A 19733-nucleotide genomic window follows, 5' to 3' on the forward strand; every position below is an offset into this window, starting at 1 on the left:
TCTCGTCTCCTCGAATGGAGACAGACAGACAAGTTAAGTATGACAAACCGATGGCATGGTCCCTTTCCCCCCCTAAGTCCTGCAGCGATGATAAATCCAGCTCAGAGCCGCTGCTCTGGCGACTTCATGACAACGGACAGTCTACAGGCTTTCAAGCACTGTCACAATAGCACACATCTCCTCGGTGATTCAGTGCTCAATTTGTCTCAATATTTTACCCCAACAGGACGAGATAGCAGAAGTGGGTGTACTCCTCTGCTCCTAATACGCCGTGTTAAGCTTTCCCTCTCAGAGAGACGTGTGTTACAGCAGGGGTGGCCCAAAGAGACAGTTCCTTCCCTCGTTGGGGGTGGGGGTGGTGGTGGTGGTGGGTTGGGGGTGGTGGTGGGTCATCCTGTGCAGTTGGGGCAGTGTGGAAGCAGAGCCTCTTGTCTGTGTGTGCTCTATGAGCCTGTCACTCAGCTGAGCCATCACAACTCGCTGGGTCAGGCCGGGTTAAACAGCATCTGTCATCCAGAGAAGCGCCATTGTATTAAAGGGGAGGGATGCGACAGACACCAGCCCCCCCCCCCCCCCGCCCCCCGCCCCTCCACCCTCCTCTCCTCCCCCGGTCGGCTCCACACCTCTCGTCCGAACAAAACAGGAAAAGACTCGGGAGAATCTCTGGGGCTAAACTTGACCCGGGCCCAGAGGATGAGGAAGCACTTGTGACATCACTGCCGACCAATGGAAGCCAGAAATATCTTTTCCCCTCCAAGAAAAACCAGCGAGGCCCCTGAGCAAAACGTGGCCCCCGGGGGGAAGGTCACACACACAAACACGGTGGGGCTGCACCGGTTTAATCTTCACTGTGCCACTTCCTCTCCGCCCTCTCACCCCCGTGTGTTGTCTGGTGGCAGGAAATGCAGCCATGTACAAACACTGGTACAGCTTTTTTTCTTCTTCTTCCGTGTAGTCTCGGCCTTAACTGCACAACACGTTAAAGAACACTGTGAGCCCTGCTTATGTTTTGAAGCGATCACGCCGGACGCTCTGGCCATCGCAGGGTTGTTGTTTTTTTTTTCCTCGCTCCGAACATCGAGTCTTTCTTCGGCAACATGCCCGGATGTCCTGCTGTGTCAAGTCTTGAGGCTCCCTTTGGGGGATTCGCTTTCTCCATCTTCATCTGTTGCCGTCACTATTCAAACGACAGGGACTCACTCGTGACACGTGCCCTTCGTCTCCTCTGCAAGCGAGACACATGGGAGGATGGATGCATGCCTACTGCAGACGACTGTGAGCTTCCACTTAACAGGAGGTGTGTGGGCGAGTCTGCCCATCTCCCCTTTTAGAAATAGCATCATTCGCTTGTTCTGGGGCAGATACGTCTGGTTTCCTTGCAGCAGGCACATGTGACCGCTCCTCCGTAAACAATAAAAGAAAAAAAAAAAGGCGGATATCTCAGCCAGCAGACTGGCGGCTCTTCCTGCCCTTTAGCACAGATTCCGCTGTTATTGTGTGACTCTCGTGACCTGCGGGTCACTGCAGGTCCAGTCCACGCTGGAGTCACCAGGAACTCTGCTGAAGGAATGTTTACCTTATCGGATGTTCTTTCACAGCATACAGTTCATACTTTCAATCTACAGCCCTCGCGAATAAATGAATTCATGCTCTGCCTACATCTTCAATCAAAATCAGTTTTTTCTTTCCTTCTCCAAATGGATATGTTGTGAAGACTGCATTCCAAGCTTTAGCCGTCTCCTGGGCTTGCGATTGCCATTAGCAGCTCCCTCAACCAACCAAACCAGCGCACAAACGCAATCAGACATACGCACGATCTGAAGTTGAGAAACTTTTATTTGATATCTAGATACAATATGAAGATTTAATGGCACAAAGGTCGACAAGAGAGAAAGGGCACAAATTGTCATACATTCACTACCATGTCCCCCTGAATTTTCAAAAGCTGATCAGACAAATTTAAAAGCGAGCCGTTGAGAAATTAAACAATCGTAGATTTCATAAATTAGGATAAGACTGTACAGTTTGCTGTGTGAATACTTCCTCAGCCTGATGACGTCATCTGAATGGATGGGAAAAACCATTGATTTCAGTTATTCTCTTTAGCTACTGGGTTCTCTATTTAGTAGACAGCAGGAATCATTACGATAGACTTTGACACATTGATTATAACGAAGACAAATGTTTGACTGTTCGGACCACATGCGTACTGTCCTGGGACAGTTACACAGACCAACTTGCTGACTCATTCACTGCAATAAACGGGACTAGACTGCATCACGACCAGCTCCCAACATGAAACTGTGACACTATTATTAGAAGTCTATGGTATGGTGAGAGATAGTCAGTGGTTTGGGGCAACAACATCAAACCACACGCTGCATTGTTCACCTGAGAAGATTTGGTTGTTTTGAAAAAATGTTGCCCCAGTCATTTGCTTCCCAATGCTCCTATATTAAACAAAACAGTCCATGATTGCCGAATACAAGTAAACATCAGAAATCCATTTATGCTGTTTGGACGAGCCAGTAACCCATCACAGAGGAAGTGATCATATTCCCTCTTTAGAGAGATGGAAAATAAAAACATCTAAATCCTTGAACCAGTGTCTTTAAAATGTGGCTAATGGACCTTTAAAAACAAATCCCCCATTGCAGTTGCACATTTGGAGACGTTGACAAACCAGGACCCCCCCCCCCCCCCAAAAGATAGAGTTAGGGAAAAATTGTACTGTAAACTGTCATGTATATAACGAAGAAAGTGCACTATGGAGTCAAGGGTCATCAAAATGGCAGCGATGCAAATCGACAGCCCTTTACAGCAACAACAGTGCACATGGCTGTTATGGCCCAAGCGTACAAAGTTGTGCTTGCTGAAGGAATTGCATTTGCTCAGGCACTGACACATCGGGAAAACAAAAAGGGAATTGCATGCAATTACACACCCTGAAGAGAGAGGGAGAGAGAGAGAGAGAGAGAGAAAGAGAGAGAGAAAAAAAGTCACCACAAAGCAACTTTGCTCATGAAGTTTGGTCTGCCACGATTTACTCCTTTCAAGTGGCAGCTGATCGGCAGAGGTCTGTCCGTCAGAGACGAGGGAGGTAGCCAGAGCGATAGGCGGCAGCAGAGGTACATTAGGTCCAATAGATACTAAGGTCTGGAGATTAAGGCAAACAGTGTGTGTGGTGCTGGTGTCGCGTGGGCACTGATAAGGCAGTTATGAATCTGTAAGCACGATTACAACACCATTCACTCTACCTCTGAGAACCAGCTGAGTGAGACAGGCCCCTGGGGGGGGGGGTGGGCTGGGTGAGGTGGGACAGGCAGTGTGGTTTGTGACAGAGGCCGGAGGGGTGCAGCACCATCTGTGGTTGTTTTTCGATGCAGTTTCTCTCTAGGGACATCTGTTAGGGAGGTGAATACTGTGTGAATGTCTTCTGAATATGGAGTGTTTTGCGGAGGGAAGAAGAAGAAAAAAAAAAATCAGAGAGAGCTGTAAACACTTCCAAAGTAACATCCTTGAGCTGAACAAGCTTGCATGGATCTGCCTAGCCGGAGATTTTAAGAGATCAGTCACCGCAAAGGCATCCACACCTGCGAGAGTGTGTACGTGTGAAAATTAATTCACACGTTTATCCTCATGTGCGCAATGTATGCGCGTCAAATGCGTGTGTGTGGGGGGGGGTTCTATTAAATCTGTATGGGAGTGGGAGCGAATACCTGTACGGGCATGATTGTCAGTGCTAACAAGATGCAGTGCTTTGGGAGAGGTGGGGAGACGGGGGAAGGATCGCAATGGGCCAAGGTGCCAAGGGTGTTAGTAATCTCTTAATGGGGGCTGTGGCAGGAAGGAACACGAGTATGACAAACAGACAGACTCATGCCAGGGAATGCAAACCACCGAACCACACTGTGTACAGTTAAAACCAAGAGGGAGACAGATCATTGTGAGAGGAATGTTTTGGAGGGTAACATTAACAAATACCAAAAAAAGAAAAAGAAAGAAGGAAGGAGGAAAACCACAAAAGTACAAAAGAGGAAATATTTGGTCCTACACCTGCCACTGTGGAATTAAACTACTGATTTTGCTTTTGTGTAAAACAAAAAAACAATTGCAAGTAGCTCCTCTTCATATATCTCCAGAAGGCAAGGCGTCGTCAATAACATGATGCCGATACCTGGCGTTTCTCTGCCCAGGAGATCAAAATTAACCAGAGTCTTATCAGCCAGGATCATGTTGGTTTCTAGAAATCAATTCCTCGGTGGATAGAATGTCTATGATTGGGTGCGAGCCAGGGATCTGCTATATTGATTGCAGGTAGGAGTGCCCCCCTCCCTCCTCCTCCGCAGCCTGAATCAGTTAGGGTAAAGAAGTGGCACCAGAGAACCATCGCTGTCGTCATTGTGGGTGTTTAAAATCCGTTGCCTTTTCATTCGTCTGCAGCGCTGGTTCCTCGTACTTCACCCTGTTTGCGAAGCTGTTTTGGGGGGGGGGGGGGGGGGGGGGGGGGGGGGGAGGAGGGAAATAACACACATTAGACTTGTGCAGGCTTAACAGGTGAGGGCAGGTTTAGTGGATGCTTGCATTAGGTGAACGCCTTCATAAATGTTGGCTAGTTACAGCGCAGAGGGATTAAACTAACTTCTGCTCGGGTGGCTGTAAGTAATTCATGCAGCACAAACAGTCAAAAACACATGCATTTTTATAACAAATGAAAATCTTCAGCTTTGCCTACAAATCCGCTCTGAAATTCCTCGTTGAGCGCCTTGTTTGTACCATAGGTAGATAAAAGCATCACTTTCAGATTCTCCCGTCCTGAGGCTGATGGCTTTGGAAAGTCAATTAGTGTTACAATCTGATAGCCCAACACATTAATGGAACAGTCCAAACCAACGGTGGCTCTAAACAGAAGAATAGAGCGACCTGATGAAATGGCACAAGGATTCACCCATTTCTCCACCCCCTTCTTACTCAATCACAGCACAGGCTCCTTCTCAACTACAGAATTCCATTTGTATGTTAATGAGGGGAAAAAAAAAAGAGAGCCATCTTGATCCACCCCCCCCTTCTTGCTCTTTCCTTCTCTAATGCCTCCCCCCCTTCTACACAAACACCACCTGACCAGTATACGCAAAAAAAGCAGACATGACTGCTGGTGCATCATCTCGGTGGCACGGAATTTCTCACTCAAACCCTGCAGACTTGTCAACAACCTGTATGGAGGCTTGGGCTGCCGTCTTTGGTCCCATACAGTCCAACTGTGACCCTGCTGACCCTTGAGCCCTGAGGTTCAGGCCTCGTCGGCCTCCTCACCACAGCCTTCTTTGATGGCAACCGCCTGTTTACTTACTCCAAGGGAAAACGAGAAACACATGCCGAACTGGGCGAGATGGGGGGGCTAAGCACAGAATGCTGTATGTTGGTAGTAAGCCAGGAATGCTTGAGCCGGGCTCAGTTTGGACAGTCCAGCCTGGATTCCTCCCTTTTTCTCCTTGTACGGACAAAAGCTCCCATATTGATATCTAGAGCAGTTCCAAGAGCAAACCAGTGGTAAGATGATTTCAAAAGTGAACCGTTTTCATTCTCAGCCTTGTATTCCTCTGTGGGGAGCCTCTGGATCGCAGGCACTGTCGTTTAGCAGGCATTGTGTGTATGCTTTTTCCTAAACCGCTCGCCCCACCATTAAAAAAATAGCACGGTGATTCTGAGAAAGTTCACCCAGATGTGTGGATGCATCCACAAGACGGGGAAGTTAAACACAAACGTGGACACCTACCTCCAAACCCTTTTCACTGAGTCATCAAAAGAGCTAACAACCTGGCATATTTCTCTGCGATCTGGTGTTATTGATTAACTAATTCAGAGTGAGTTATGGTGTAGCAGGTGAAAGCATGCGCACACACACACACACACACACACACACACACACACACACACACACACACACACACACACACACACACACACACACACACACACACACACACACACACACACACACACACACACACACACACACACACACACACACACACACACACACACACACACACACACACACACACACACACACACAAGATTAAAAGCCCTTTTTCACAACACCGCAGACGACAGGGTGGAAGTAGCATAGGCGTGCAGCAACACAGACATGCACAGGGAGCAGAGGAAGCCTTTAAGAAACTGGCCTTAACCCGTGACAACTTACACAGCAACACTCAGACTCTACCTGGCCTGGCTACTCGTCTGCAGCCTTTGTGCCTCGCACAGAGCCTTTATAACGCATCTGGACAAAATAAAAAAGTAAATCACAGTCAAAAAAAACAACAACGATTAGGACACCCGTGGCGGGCATCAAGCACTATGCAGCACTATGTAAGGTTTTATAAAGAGGTTGAATTTGTCTCATCTTTCAGTAGGTGCAAATATTTTGCCAAGACATTTAGTAGAAAAAAATGGCACTTTTAAAGTTGCTTAATGAAGAAGGTTTAATTCATATCAATGGTAATTCATTTACCTTTGCTACCAAGGTGTGTATTCAGAGAGGGGGGTAAGATACAAAATAACCTAAAGCATGCTCCCTGTTTTACAACACTAGCATTCCCCGTGAATATACGACTTGCTTTACGACAGATGTTCGGATAAACTGTGATAGATGAAAAACTAGACTCTGTTGTTCTGGAAAATAATAGCAAAGTGAGGCTGTAGCCAGTGCACTCTAAAGTTTGGAGACAGTTCCACGCACAAAGCCCCAACAATGATCAGCAGGTAAAAGGTTCATCTGTAATTATGGGTACTTTTTTTTTTTTACCTCGTCCAACTCCCTCTGCGTCTCCGCCTCCATCCGCCGGATATCATCCATGGTCAGCTCCACCCAATTATCGATCCAACAGAAGAGCTGGCGGTGAAAGTTAGTGAAGATCCTCTTCTCTTGCTGAGGGAAGACAGTGGCAGTTGGGATTAATGAGACTATTTTTTGAAAGATATACCATTACAATATGTTTATCATTTTTGAAATTACAATAATCACTTTATTCATTTAACTTTGTTCTATGAACACAAATTACACGGAACAAAAAACTCTAAAGTCCCCCAAAAATTCAACGAGTCTTTCCGTAATTACAGCTAGCTCATAATCATTATGTAAAACAAAAATGCACTGGAAGTAAAAAACAAACACCTATAAGACTGAATTATCACCCAGCACTAGTGTTGGTCAATGAGAGAGTCAAGAGGAGAAATGCTTCAGCAGACGGAGGATCATCACTCTCAGAGCCTGAACACATCTCATGAGCCACAATTAATGGGACAGGGTGAAGTGTAAACATGTTGCTCTAACCTCATGGATGAAGTTCTCCACTTTGTTCTGCAGGCCCCACCACTTGAACTTGACTGTGACCAGTTTGTAGGCACACATCTTTGGGCAGTCGGTGTTGCCAACCAGCTCTCTCTGTTGGGGGAAGAAGAACAGCCAGACTTATACAACCCAGCACTTTTATAAAAGCGCAGGATCAGAATGAATAACAGCAAAAACTTTCGAATCAGAAGATTGAAAAAAAACAAAAAAAAAAACAGGAGCAGGCTGAGAGAATATTATTCGAAACTAATCGTGGCTGGATTCAAAGCTTAAAACCATTAATACATAATGCTTTGGGTATGGAGCTTGCTGAAATAATTATAAACATGAAGATGTGCTCTGCACAGATAAAAGTAGCCTAATCTACAACACACTTTCTAAATCCATCTGCTGCTTGCACTCTGCCTCCCTCTAAAGAGAAGAAAAGGAAGAGGGGGGGGTTGGGGCAGAGCAAAGTGGATAAACTCCAGATAAAGGGACCATTTCTCTGCCTCCGCCCTGACAGCGACACCTTTCCCGACAGGCATGCCTTTGTGGCCACGGAAGGCAGATAAAACGGTGCTCGCGAAACGATAAGGGCGTCGCGGTGCAAAGCTGGTTACATTATTAACACCTAGGACCTGCTCTCCCCCAGAACACACACACACACACACACACACACACACACACACACACACACACACACACACACACACACACACACACACACACACACACACACACACACACACACACACACACACACACACACACACACACACACACACACACACACACACACACACACACACACACACTCACACACACTCACACACACTCACACACTCCGAGAACACCTGTTTAATTAATCACTTCATTCTGGCTCGGCATTCCAAGAGGAAAATGCCACAGACCCGCCTCAATCACCCTCATCCCGCTCCCGTTTGATGCCGCGATCAGGGTGGAGAGCGAGAGAGGGGAAATGAGAAACATTTCTAAATTTGCAGTGGGTTTAGAAAAGTTGTCATCGCTAAAAGGAGAACTTCACATGAAACGGATTCTACATCAAAACATTTACGGTGACATTTCTTCTCTCCCTCTCTGTGCCCCGCTCAAAGGAGCAGAAGTTTTCAGAAATACAAAGCGTACTGATAGGAAAGCATGTGTGCATGCAGAGATAGACAAGAGTTTTATTGCTCTGAGAAGCTGGCAGAGATGTGCCTCTGTTGTCACATAACTACTTTTTTCTCCCCCTTCACCTTTTTCCCCGTGTCCACAGCGGACGGGAAAGTGATCTAATTAAAAACACAAAATAAGAAGTTGCGCTCCTTTATTCAGACTTTTTAAAAGCTGTTTGGCTGCCTTTGTTCTGTGAAAACTCTTGAAGCAGAGGAAAGTTTCCCATGGTGAACTTTGAGGGCTCCACTGCAGAACAGAAATTCTCGGCGTCGTAAAGTAAGCAGGACCCGTTTGTGAGGCCGTGGGTTACGACGGGGTTTAGAGGGGAAAGGGACAAAAAAAACCTCCACACAAAGTTTTTCTGTGTGGATGAGCTACGTCTTGCTGACTTATGACTTTCAATCAAAAGCACATCAGTCTTTATTCAGAAGTGCTGCTTGTCAGATTTAGAATCAATGTCCATACAAAGTGTCTGTCCAGTTTCTGTCTCCCTCCTCTGTCACACACAAAGTCTGGCAGACGGCGCTTGAGAGTAGAACCTTTATCCGTCTCGGAGACTTAAATTTTCTATTACATCCAATTAGAGGTGAGAAGGAGGTGATTTGTCTTCATCAACCCGCTGCCTCTACAGTGCTACCGACACCAGTCTAACCTTCCACCGGCTCTGTTTAGTGCTTCTCTGATTATTACACGCGATGGAGGAAACAAATCTACCATTTACAAATTAGTCTGGGTTAAATACAAGACCAATAATTGTTTGAGTTCAAGTCTACGTGAATAGGTTTTCTTATGCTTTGCACAACTGGACATTACAATTTACAGCATCTCCCCTTTTCTTTGAATTTTAAATGGACTGTATACATGGAATGCTTTTTCTAGTCTTATTGACTACTCAAAGCGTTTTACAGCACATTCCCCCATTCACACAGCTCTGCTGTTTACAGCGATTTTTCTGTCGGAAGAGCCGTCAGAGGCAATTTGGGTTTAAGTGTCTTGCCCAAGGACACAACAGCAATCGGACTAGGGGAAGCCGAACCGCCAACCTTCGGGTAAGCGGACGACAGACTACCTCCCGAGCCACTGCTGCGTTATTGAATATGGGCGACTCAAATGTGAATAACTGCTCACGTTAAATAATGACCACGAATAAATAGCATCTCCAAGTCAAAATTCTTGATTTGACTGAGGTCTGGACTCTGACTGTGTCAGTCCAGGACACAAACATCGTTTCGGGTTTATTGTTGGCGTTGGCGTCTTGGTGGAAAATAAATCTTTTCCCAGGCAGTAGTTCTTTTCTATCGCAGACTGCAGTAGGCATTCAAGGATTTCCTCGTATTTAGCTACATTCATTCAGAGGAGTATCCCCCCAGCATGATGCTGCCACCAACACACAGAGCTCAGTCTTTGGTCTCAGACCACTGAACTTTCCTCCACCATATTTGAGTCTCCCACGTTCCTTCTGGCGATGTCATGCGTTTTCATTTGTTGTGGGTTCCTCCCAATTGTGTTATGCATTTTGTCTCCCAACATCTTCAGAGTTGGCGAAGGCCTCGCTGTGGGGAGGACCGTCTGCTCCAGACAGATTTACAGATGATCCATATTCTTTCTATCTTAACTACAACCAACTTTATTTTATACGGTACCTCGGAAATTCTGTTTTAAATGTTAAGTTACACCAGCCATGCTGAACTTTGTGCATAGAATTATCCAAGGTCAGACCTGGATCTTGTGTGAATGACAATGACCATGTGTACACTGCTTGCTTTTTTTTTCTTCTTCTTTTTAAAAATTTTTTTTTTTTTTAAACCAGCCGAGGTGGGCGAAGATTCACCCTTACTCCTCCCTCTGATTGGATTACCCAGAAATTCTTCCCTGAACCAAAATAATCATACTTCTTGCCTGAAACAAAACAAATACAGAGGCAGCTGGGGGGAAAAATACATAAAAAATAAGCATGTACACCTGCTTCAAATAGTAATACGGGGAAAAATGGGTTGATTGCCATTTTTGTGTGAATGTGAAAAATCCAGTTTCCTCTGCTCGTGTGCATTACCTTCCAGGTGGGTCCGAGCGGTCCTCTGCCCGTCTTAACCGACTTGAACTTGGCAGGATCCTCGTCTGGCTTGTAGTCCTACGTTTAGAACAATTTATATAAATGAATACAACACATTATATTTAGCTGATAAATAAATCAATCTATTACCAACTTAAATGATTATTCAGGACTACCAATGCACCATGAATTAGTCAGCATATACATTTTTTGTTTTAATTTGGCAAAAAAGTTTTCTCAAGAAATCTGCGAATTAGGTCAAACAAAAATCTGTTACATTAAGGTGACATTGGAGCCACTGCATCTAGGTGACTGTGTTAATAATCTACCTGCCTGCGAACCGAGTATTTGCTTGTCTTGCTGCTCTTTAAAGTATTTATGTGCCACAGCACTCCTTATCCTATACAACCAGAACAAACCTTAATGTCCTGTCAAAACCATTTTATTGAACAAACCATTTAATCACTATCGCACAGGAGGACACTGGTCCCAAGGCGAAAATTTTTTTAGACAGCACAGAGAATGTATATGCCATAAGCACAAACACGACAAAGTTGACTTCATAAAGCAGGAGAGAAATAATACAAATAAATGAAATGGCTTTCATATTATCAACAGCTCAAGGGCCCAGCAATTTCAAATAAATCATGATGCGCCTGCAGCTAAAAGGTACTTTTCAGGGCTATCGGCCAACAGGAGGGTGCCCAACCGGTGGAAAGAGATAGAACCCCCCCCCAACACACACTAATTTGGCTGTTTTAATGCTGAGAGCTCCATCACTATAACAATACAGTGTGCTGCACTAATGAGGCCTGTGAATCGATGTGCCGTGGTAGACGAAAAGGAGCTACTCCTCGAGTAAAAGAGTGTGTTTGTGCCGTGTGTGTGTTAAGAGTGTGAGTGTGTTTGTGCTGCGTGTGTGTTTGTCTAGTTCCAGCATACGAATCACTGTGAGCCTTAATTACACTAACAAACTCATCTGTGCTGGCGGTACGCCCCAGGCCCTGCAGCCATGCCTGAGGCTGAGGGCTGATAGGGCCCTCAGACACAACACACTGCTCCAGAAAGGCAAACACGTCCGCCTCGTTAACTACCCACCGCAAACAAGCACGTACACACACACACACACACACTCAGAAACGAATGCGTCTTAGTCAAATGGCCACACATACACACACGGAGTCATAGTGAAATGAGGCAATGTGATGTCAAATAACGGCAATAACATGTAACATCTTCAAATAAGATTTCAGAGACTCCAAATGGAGGTTTAATAATACTTCATATTATAAATATGAGTTTGAGGCAATCTTGCATGTTGCGTGTACTTTTTAAATACAAAGATTTCAAGTCAGCTGGAACCCGTGTCAACGTAGACCAAATGCATTGGTCGTAGACCAATTATTGGTGTATTCAATACACAATGAAACGCTTATCAGAAACGTCCTGAGAAATTGTATCAGGAAATATTTTAAGGAATCACAACAGTAAGTGAACCGAGTGAGACTTCTTTTAAGCAGATCGTGTGATGTCACTGTCAGGGATGACATTCTCCGAAATGAACTTTCTTTCATATCAAATAAATGATTCAAGCTTAAGACTTTATATTTTTGAACCATGACAACTTATTATCATTTGGATCTGGATGCTCACAAAAAATATTGTAAGATTTAATCCACAGGTTAAAAATTATTGCTTCAATGTAACAACTAACCCTAACAAATATATTAGGCCATTTAATCCAAGATTTAGGGTATATAAGTATCAGGTTTGCACATACACAGTATGAAAGGACTCCGATCGGGGCCTAAAGACTTGATTGGGACATCCCTGATGGTTGCATCAGTCTACTCCAACCACCCAATTTTGCAGTTATTTTTCTTTTGGTCAAGTGGAACAACAGGTCGAGCAATTGGGTCAGAACAATTAGTAAATGAATCAAGCAGGGGATCAACAGTATATTAAACATGTATATTACAGTTACAATATTGCGTACTTGTTGAAGTAATTTATCAAATGGAAAAACCAAGCATCTGCAGATACTAGCATCTCTAGTGTGATATTTGCATTCATTTTTTTTTTATTTCAAAACGACACCATGTCTGAAATGGAATTCCTGTGTCTGTAAAGATTTTTAAAAGATGCTCAAGGGTAAATTAAATAGCATTTATAATACTGTTGGTCTAAAACATTAATTTTGTAGCATGGATTAGGTTTGAATAATAGCTTGGTAGTGATCAGGCTTGCCCACATGAAGGCGCCAAACTGTTCTTGTACAGGAAAAGCTTAATTATACAATTTCTACTTACAGCGGGGGCCACTTGATTTCCGTCCGCAATGTCAATCGGCACAACAACTACTTTCTGCCATGTGTAACTGTCTAGTTTGTGCACCTGAAAAGAAAAATTGCAATAATAGCATATTAACTCAAAATCTGCCACCTAGCCTGGATATTTGCTTGATAAGATGTAGAGTTGCTCACGTTTTCTTGTGTACCAAGGTCTGGTTTGTGCCACGTCTCAATCTTAATGAAGAAATTGTCTTTCATATACTCGTTCTAGAAGAGTCAGGATATCAGAAAAAAATGATGTTGATATCAGTGGATTGAGTAAACTAAAAAAATAATCATTTATGACAAGAATATTTTGACAATTTAAGAAACACAAAGGCCATTTAAGGCCACTTACTGTGACAACTGGATCAAGGTCAGACATAAAGGAGAAAAAGAAAAATACACATAAAATAACAAATACTATAGATTTCACACATCAGAAAATACATGACCATGGTAGAAGAAGCAAACCTATATCAAACCATGTAGAGGACGGTGGGTTTTCAATACAAAGAAAAGGTGAAGTGAATTGGGGAGTGAGACTCACTAGTTCTGCAGTAGGGGTAGGCATTCCAGGCTTTTTCATGAAACACCAGTGAGCCCTCTGGGGCCACATACTTGACAAACGCAGGTACTTTACTGGAGGGTAGAGAAAAGTGGAAAGGAAGATGCATAGCTTCACATAATAGTGGTTCCAGAGGAACAAATGAACAAGGGATGTCTTAAAACAAAACTTTGACAACGCTGCCACTGCCTGGTGGCACCGTGCTATTGCACTGTAAGAAGGTAAAGGCACATACCTCTTTAAGTGGTAGATTTTGTGCGTATACTGTCCTTTTTCTCCATCTTTTTCATAGGGCTCGTTCTTCAGCACCTCAATGCCCTCACCACCACCCGTCTCATTTTTACTGGCTTCAGCCACAGAGAACAGCTGCCCCACTTGATACTGTAACATAAATAACATAACAGAAAAACACATTTCTGTGTTTAAGGCCAGTGGTTCATCTCTTTTAGTTACTGGCCCTATAAAATAAAACAGTCTGTCGCATCACAGGATATCCTCAAATTAAAAAGTAGTAGTTTCATTAATATTTTTACGGAGGTTTGAAGTCTAAATATCTAGTATTGTAGAGGTCAAAATGATAAATAATCAGAAAGAATGTATGTATTTTTGTCTGTATGTACTGTATGCATCTCTTGTGGGATCCCAAACTCTAGTTTGGAAACAGTGAGGTTACAGCCCTGTATTGTTTGTTCATAATGCAATTTTAAGGACAAGGCATTTATTACTTGATAAATGTTTCAAAGTGTAGCCAATAAAAAAGCAAAAATAAAATATATTGTCTTGCTGTCACAAGTCAAGTCAACTTTATTATCAATTCTGCAATATGTGCCAGACATACAGAATAATCAAAATCACATTTATGTCAGACCCATGGTGCTTAAAAAAAAGATAGATAAGTAATATTAACATAAAATAAATTTGCCAGTGGATTGCAGATTTATATAATGAGTCAACCAAAACTACTGCAGAATTCAACAGTCAAAAAACTAATCTGGACGGTGTAATGTGCAATTCAAACGTTCAGTCTATCACACAATCTGCAGACCAAATTAACTACAACAGATGGGTGGAAGTTTGTTTATATTTCAGCTACCAGGACTCTTATTAGTGTTGATCTCGTAAAGAGAACACTTGGTTTCATTTATTCAGAATGAGCTTTAAAATGAGACACTAATTGCCAAGAGATTTTAACACCATATAAAAAAAAGCACCAGGGGGAGAGTCTGGGATTCATGACACGGACCTCTATAAACATAGGGAACAATTAATGACCTGCTCATGTGAAGCAAATTGCGAGAATTACAAATTACCAAACCATACCATTTTTAGGTATGTATAGTGTGTTGCTTTAACTGGCAACTAGCGGCCAAACACTTGATATGACAGTGATCCATTTACTATTCACTGTCGTTATTCATGTGAGGATAAAACAACTGTAAATCCTATTAAACACAACTGACACATTTTCAGCCCAAATAAGGATTTGGGTTCCAGAAAAATAAGGTGCAAGTGGAAAATGTCTGTTAATACTCAAGTATAATGGAACTGAATGAAATGTATTATTATTATTAATAAAGATATCTTAATTTTAGAGTAACTGTAAACCATTCATGAAGAGAATAGACTGTGGAGGCTCCAAAATAAATAAAAAATACAACACAATACTAATTTTCATCAATAGGCATAGGAAGATGAAAACATTACTCACCTCCTCAACACTACAGGGTAAAACCACACGGCTGCAAAAGAGAGAAAATTGGCCTCATTCACACAACACTTACATTTACTAACAGACACCGTTTCAATATAAAGCAATTCTGCTTGAAACATTAGATATTCATTTCGCCTCAAAGTGAACAATTTTAAGTAACATCACCACCAAGAGTAGCTTCAAACTCAGTAACATGACTCAGTTCATTGTAATATCCAATATGTATAAATCATTTAAAAGTGGATAACAATCTATCTAGGCCTGTCACGATAATTACATTATCAACTTATCGTACAATACATGAATAAGAAATCAATAATTTTCATTGAACACGATAACAGCCACATGCGTGTTTGTTGGCATAAGAATGAATGTCAACAACAGTCCAGCAATCCTCACTGCTTCTGTCCCCTGGTTTCTAAAATTTTGGAAAATATTTCTCTTAGCAGCAACACAAATTGTGTAGGACCTGCACACAGAACAAGCGAGCTCACATGATTCAATATTTAAAAAAGAATTGTCTTAAAATGACGATAATATTGTTTATCGTTATAATTTCTGTGACAATATATAGTGCAACAAAAAGTACTTATTGTGACAGGCCTAAATGTATCCATGATAAAAAAAACATCAATAGTGCAGATGCATACATAACATAAAATACAAGTCATGACTCATTGTTAATCATAAGTCTCCATAGCCATAGAGACAAAACTTGTGCATCTTATAGAATTTTCCATGTATTTTCCATCAATACATCTATACCCACTGACATTTATACACAAAGTCCAAAAGGGAGTTACATTACTCATTTTATTTATAATAACTGCAAATGTCAATTGTCTGTCACTCTTCACACAGCGTGAAGTGAAAGAGAAGTGCAGAAGAAGCAGTATTTTTTGAGCACTCCCCCTTCACATTAGAAATAACCTCCGCAACAGAAACATTTTCACTGCTAAGGAACAGGAAGCCGGTTGTGGTCACTCGTCCAGGGGAAAAAACTACTACTACTACTGCCCCGTTTGACATACTGCTGACTTCAGCAAGAAGAGAGGAAACAATCACTGGATCACAGTGGAAAAGTTCGAGCTGGGTGAAGCCAAGCTTGCAGATGGCCACACAGTGAAGAAAAGTCTAATCAAAGTAGGAGTGAGAGGAAGAGAAGCAAAGGAAAAATGTAAGTCAATTATTTTTGGTACAAAAATATTGCTTAAAAAAACGAATACGCAGTGGCAGCTGTCGGAAAAAAAGTAAAACCTATCTGAATCTATATAAGACATCTAACCATTAGAGACTTAACATCGATGCATATTTAAAGATTACTACAACGTTGTTCTTCACATCCGATAGTCATCTACTTCTAGATGAAGTAGGGTAGTAAGCTGGAACCAGAACATTGCAGCATTTACCCTGATGAAAATGGACCTTCTGTCAGTGACTACAAATCACACAGGAAAATTAAATAAAAAAAAAGTAGATAGAGGAAGTTCTCTCAAAGCATAAATATAAAGCTACAGCAAAGCTGTATTCTACCTGACACACAAACGGCGCAGGATTATTATTTTTTTCCCCTACCTTGGTGCCAATTTATGTGCATGATGGGCTGTAGCAAAGAATGGCGATGAGAATTTACCTGTTATCTACAATAAACACTCCTTATTAACATGTGGTCAAAAAAGGTCAATCTTCACAATGACACATCAATGTTAGTGGTGTTTGACCACTCCAGGCTACTACACCAAGACCAATGACACGTCTAAAGTAAGGGTATCTAATGTACCATGTTGACTTTCAATGGACTACATGCACTAGGCTTTGTGACGCACTTCCGATTCAAAATAATGCTGCTGATCTGTTTCCGGTCTGTTTACCGTTACTCTGTTTACTCACTACTTCATTTTTTCCACAAGTGTACGCAGGAAACTGTCCAAAACGGGACATTTTCAAAACAGATGTAGAAGTACTCAAGCACTGCAGTGTCTCACTTTGTTCGGCGTCATCAACATTTCTTGCGTACTAAGTTTGCATGGGTTTCCGACCCATCCCCACCTGAGAAGAGGATGGCTGGTGAACATACGTCGGGATCATTTCTCTGTCACCACTCACACGAAGTCCTGCAGCAGACACTTCGTTACCAATCAGATAAAAGAAACCGCGCCACTGATGAACCGGAAAGGAAAATGTTGAGCAGTACTAAGTAGAACCCATTATTCAATAAAGGGGCACATCATGGTGGTCGTCAAGTTTGAATTGCATGTGACCTGGACATGAGAATAAAGAGTAACTGCTTGTTGACTTAACTGCTTTAAAAAGGATGAATCTGCTGTGGCACTTCAGATGAACACGACATGGACGTGAGTACATGAAGACAGAATCTGTGGTGTGTAGTTGGTTTGTGGTCTATAAAAAGTCCTTACAATAATTACAGAAATGTGTCTTTTTCTGTTTACCACACAGTAACTTTGATGGAATCTTTACAGGTCGATGGATATGGGCATTTCAATGGCAGGTGCTGATATTTAGAGAGCAGGGCAGCTGATGGCTGACATATAATGCCAAATACATTTTTTTTGCATCCGATTAAATACAACAATCTAATCATGAAAGAGAAACAAAACTTACAATAAATTAACACTGACAACAATGATGTATCATTCACTCGACTACAAAAAAATATTTGAAAATGAAAACGTGGATCGTCTGTTTGCTTGAATATATTTGAACTCTACTTGTTTAAACTTTGAACTGGTCCTACTAAAAAGCAGAGCGAAAACTCTGTGACCTTCATACTGCTACTATCCAAATAAATAGCAGGGTGAGTAAAATAAATGTATAGGTGTAATAAAATACCAATTAGGCCTAAACCAATCACTCGGGTGCACATTCATTATTGTAATATACATACATACAAGGAGTATTCAAGTCACTGTGTAGAACGAACAGGTTTAATACAGTTCTTCAAGGGTCACATTGAACATGATCCACACAATAAGGACATTTTTTGACGATTTGCTAAAGTCGATCTGTTTCTGTTTTTATGTCAAACACCTAATCGGATTTGTTTGGTGTTGCGTTCACGGACTTTCGTTTTCAATTTTGAAATGACGTGTAAAAGTGTCAGCGTTGCGAGTCGAAACACAAACGTATGTGCATCCAAAGGAAACGACCCATTTTCACCCCTTGACGAGCTGGAAAAGAAGAACGATACGATGAACAAAACTTCCTGCCTCACGCAGCAATTCCTTCACTGGTTGAGCACGAGTCGCGGGTTAGCATCCTTGCATTCCGCGGTCCAGCGGGCGCTCGTTTGTCTCTAAAAGTGAAAAAGCCCAACATTACCTAAACACGTCTCCGTGTAGACGTACGTCTAGATTATAGCTGTTTTGCACACTTCTTCCATTTGACAAAGGGGTTGGACGTCCCGAATCACCTCACAGCGACGTGAGCTAGTCTAACCTGACGACTACAGCCGCTAGCAAGCTGCTAAAGAGGGAAGAGCTTGGTTTGACCCACGACAACGTCCCGGCCGATGTTCCTTGAAATGAAAAAAAGTCTCTTATCAGGGGTGAGATTAGCTGGTGCCACCGCGGCTCCACTTGTCAATGTGGATTAAAAAAGACAACAACATTAGCAGCGCTAGGTGATCGCCCGTCCCCCTCCCTTCTTGTCGCATCGTCGGGTTAGCAAGCATTAGCAAATTGAGCAAAGTGAGCTAATTCGTAACCCACGGCAGCAAAAACTTCGCCACTCCTCTTTGTTTGAACTCGCGACGCCGACAGTTGCCTGGAAGTGTTCGAAAGCACCGCCGCTCGACGTGGACGGGCGAGAGGCGGCGAGGTAACCACCGCTGCCCGTCACGCCGGTGCCGCTGTCAAAGCCGGTAGGCCACGGAGGCTCTTGAGCAATGCCCCCCTTCCCTCGTGTGTCTGACACACACACACACACACACAGACAGACAGACAGACACACAGCGAGAAACCGTGAAAAGTTTTCAACAGTGTCGAACAGCGGAAAAAACCATTGCCTGCTCAATCGAATTTCTTATCACAAGACAACGTGGTGTCAAAGTGATAATATGAAAACACAAAACAGTTTAAACATCACACTTACAACTCCTTGATGAGGACCATGGCTTCTTCCTCTCGACACCACTGGCGCTGCCCAGCGACCGCTGATTGTGGCTGACGTCATGAGCTGCTTAGAGCTGCGCCCGGTTCCCCCTTCATGAGCGGCGATTGGTGGAAGGAGGCAGGGGCGGGACTTAGAAGGTATATACCAGCCAATGAGGCCCCTTTTCTGGATGTTTTGAAACCGCCCATTATACAGCGGCTCTGATCATACCAGTTATTCAGTTCATCAAACTAAAACCACATCATAGATGGATAGATAGATAGACAGACAGACAGATAGAGAAATTGATAGATAGACAATCATATATATATATAGATAGATAGATATATAAATAGTTAGAGAGATGATAGATAGACAGACAGATAGATAGATAGAGAGTTGGATGGATAGACAGATAGATAGATAGATGGACAGATAGACAGACAGATA

General features: G+C 42.8%; 1 protein-coding gene across 3 annotated transcripts; it reads right to left on the bottom strand.

The window, feature by feature from the left end:
• Positions 1-1818: 1818 nt before the first annotated feature.
• Positions 1819-19396, bottom strand: LOC118314007 (phosphatidylinositol transfer protein beta isoform). Of its 3 annotated transcripts, none has more exons than XM_035640071.2 (12): positions 19284-19396; positions 15171-15201; positions 13698-13843; positions 13445-13536; positions 13253-13260; positions 13048-13122; positions 12875-12958; positions 10566-10643; positions 7337-7447; positions 6809-6931; positions 6227-6283; positions 1819-4477 (listed from the first exon to the last, which is right to left on the bottom strand). In XM_035640071.2, exons 1-11 carry the CDS (start codon positions 19301-19303, stop codon positions 6236-6238), a joined length of 816 nt encoding a protein of 271 aa, XP_035495964.1. In that variant the 5' UTR covers positions 19304-19396; the 3' UTR covers positions 1819-4477; positions 6227-6235. The 3 variants fall into 3 exon arrangements, with proteins under 3 accessions (XP_035495964.1, XP_035495962.1, XP_035495965.1); XM_035640069.2 differs by having other exon boundaries at positions 6206-6283; XM_035640072.2 differs by lacking the exon at positions 6227-6283.
• Positions 19397-19733: the final 337 nt, after the last annotated feature.

Source organism: Scophthalmus maximus, chromosome 19 (genome assembly GCF_022379125.1).
Source record: "Scophthalmus maximus strain ysfricsl-2021 chromosome 19, ASM2237912v1, whole genome shotgun sequence".
Lineage (NCBI taxonomy): Eukaryota > Metazoa > Chordata > Actinopteri > Pleuronectiformes > Scophthalmidae > Scophthalmus > Scophthalmus maximus.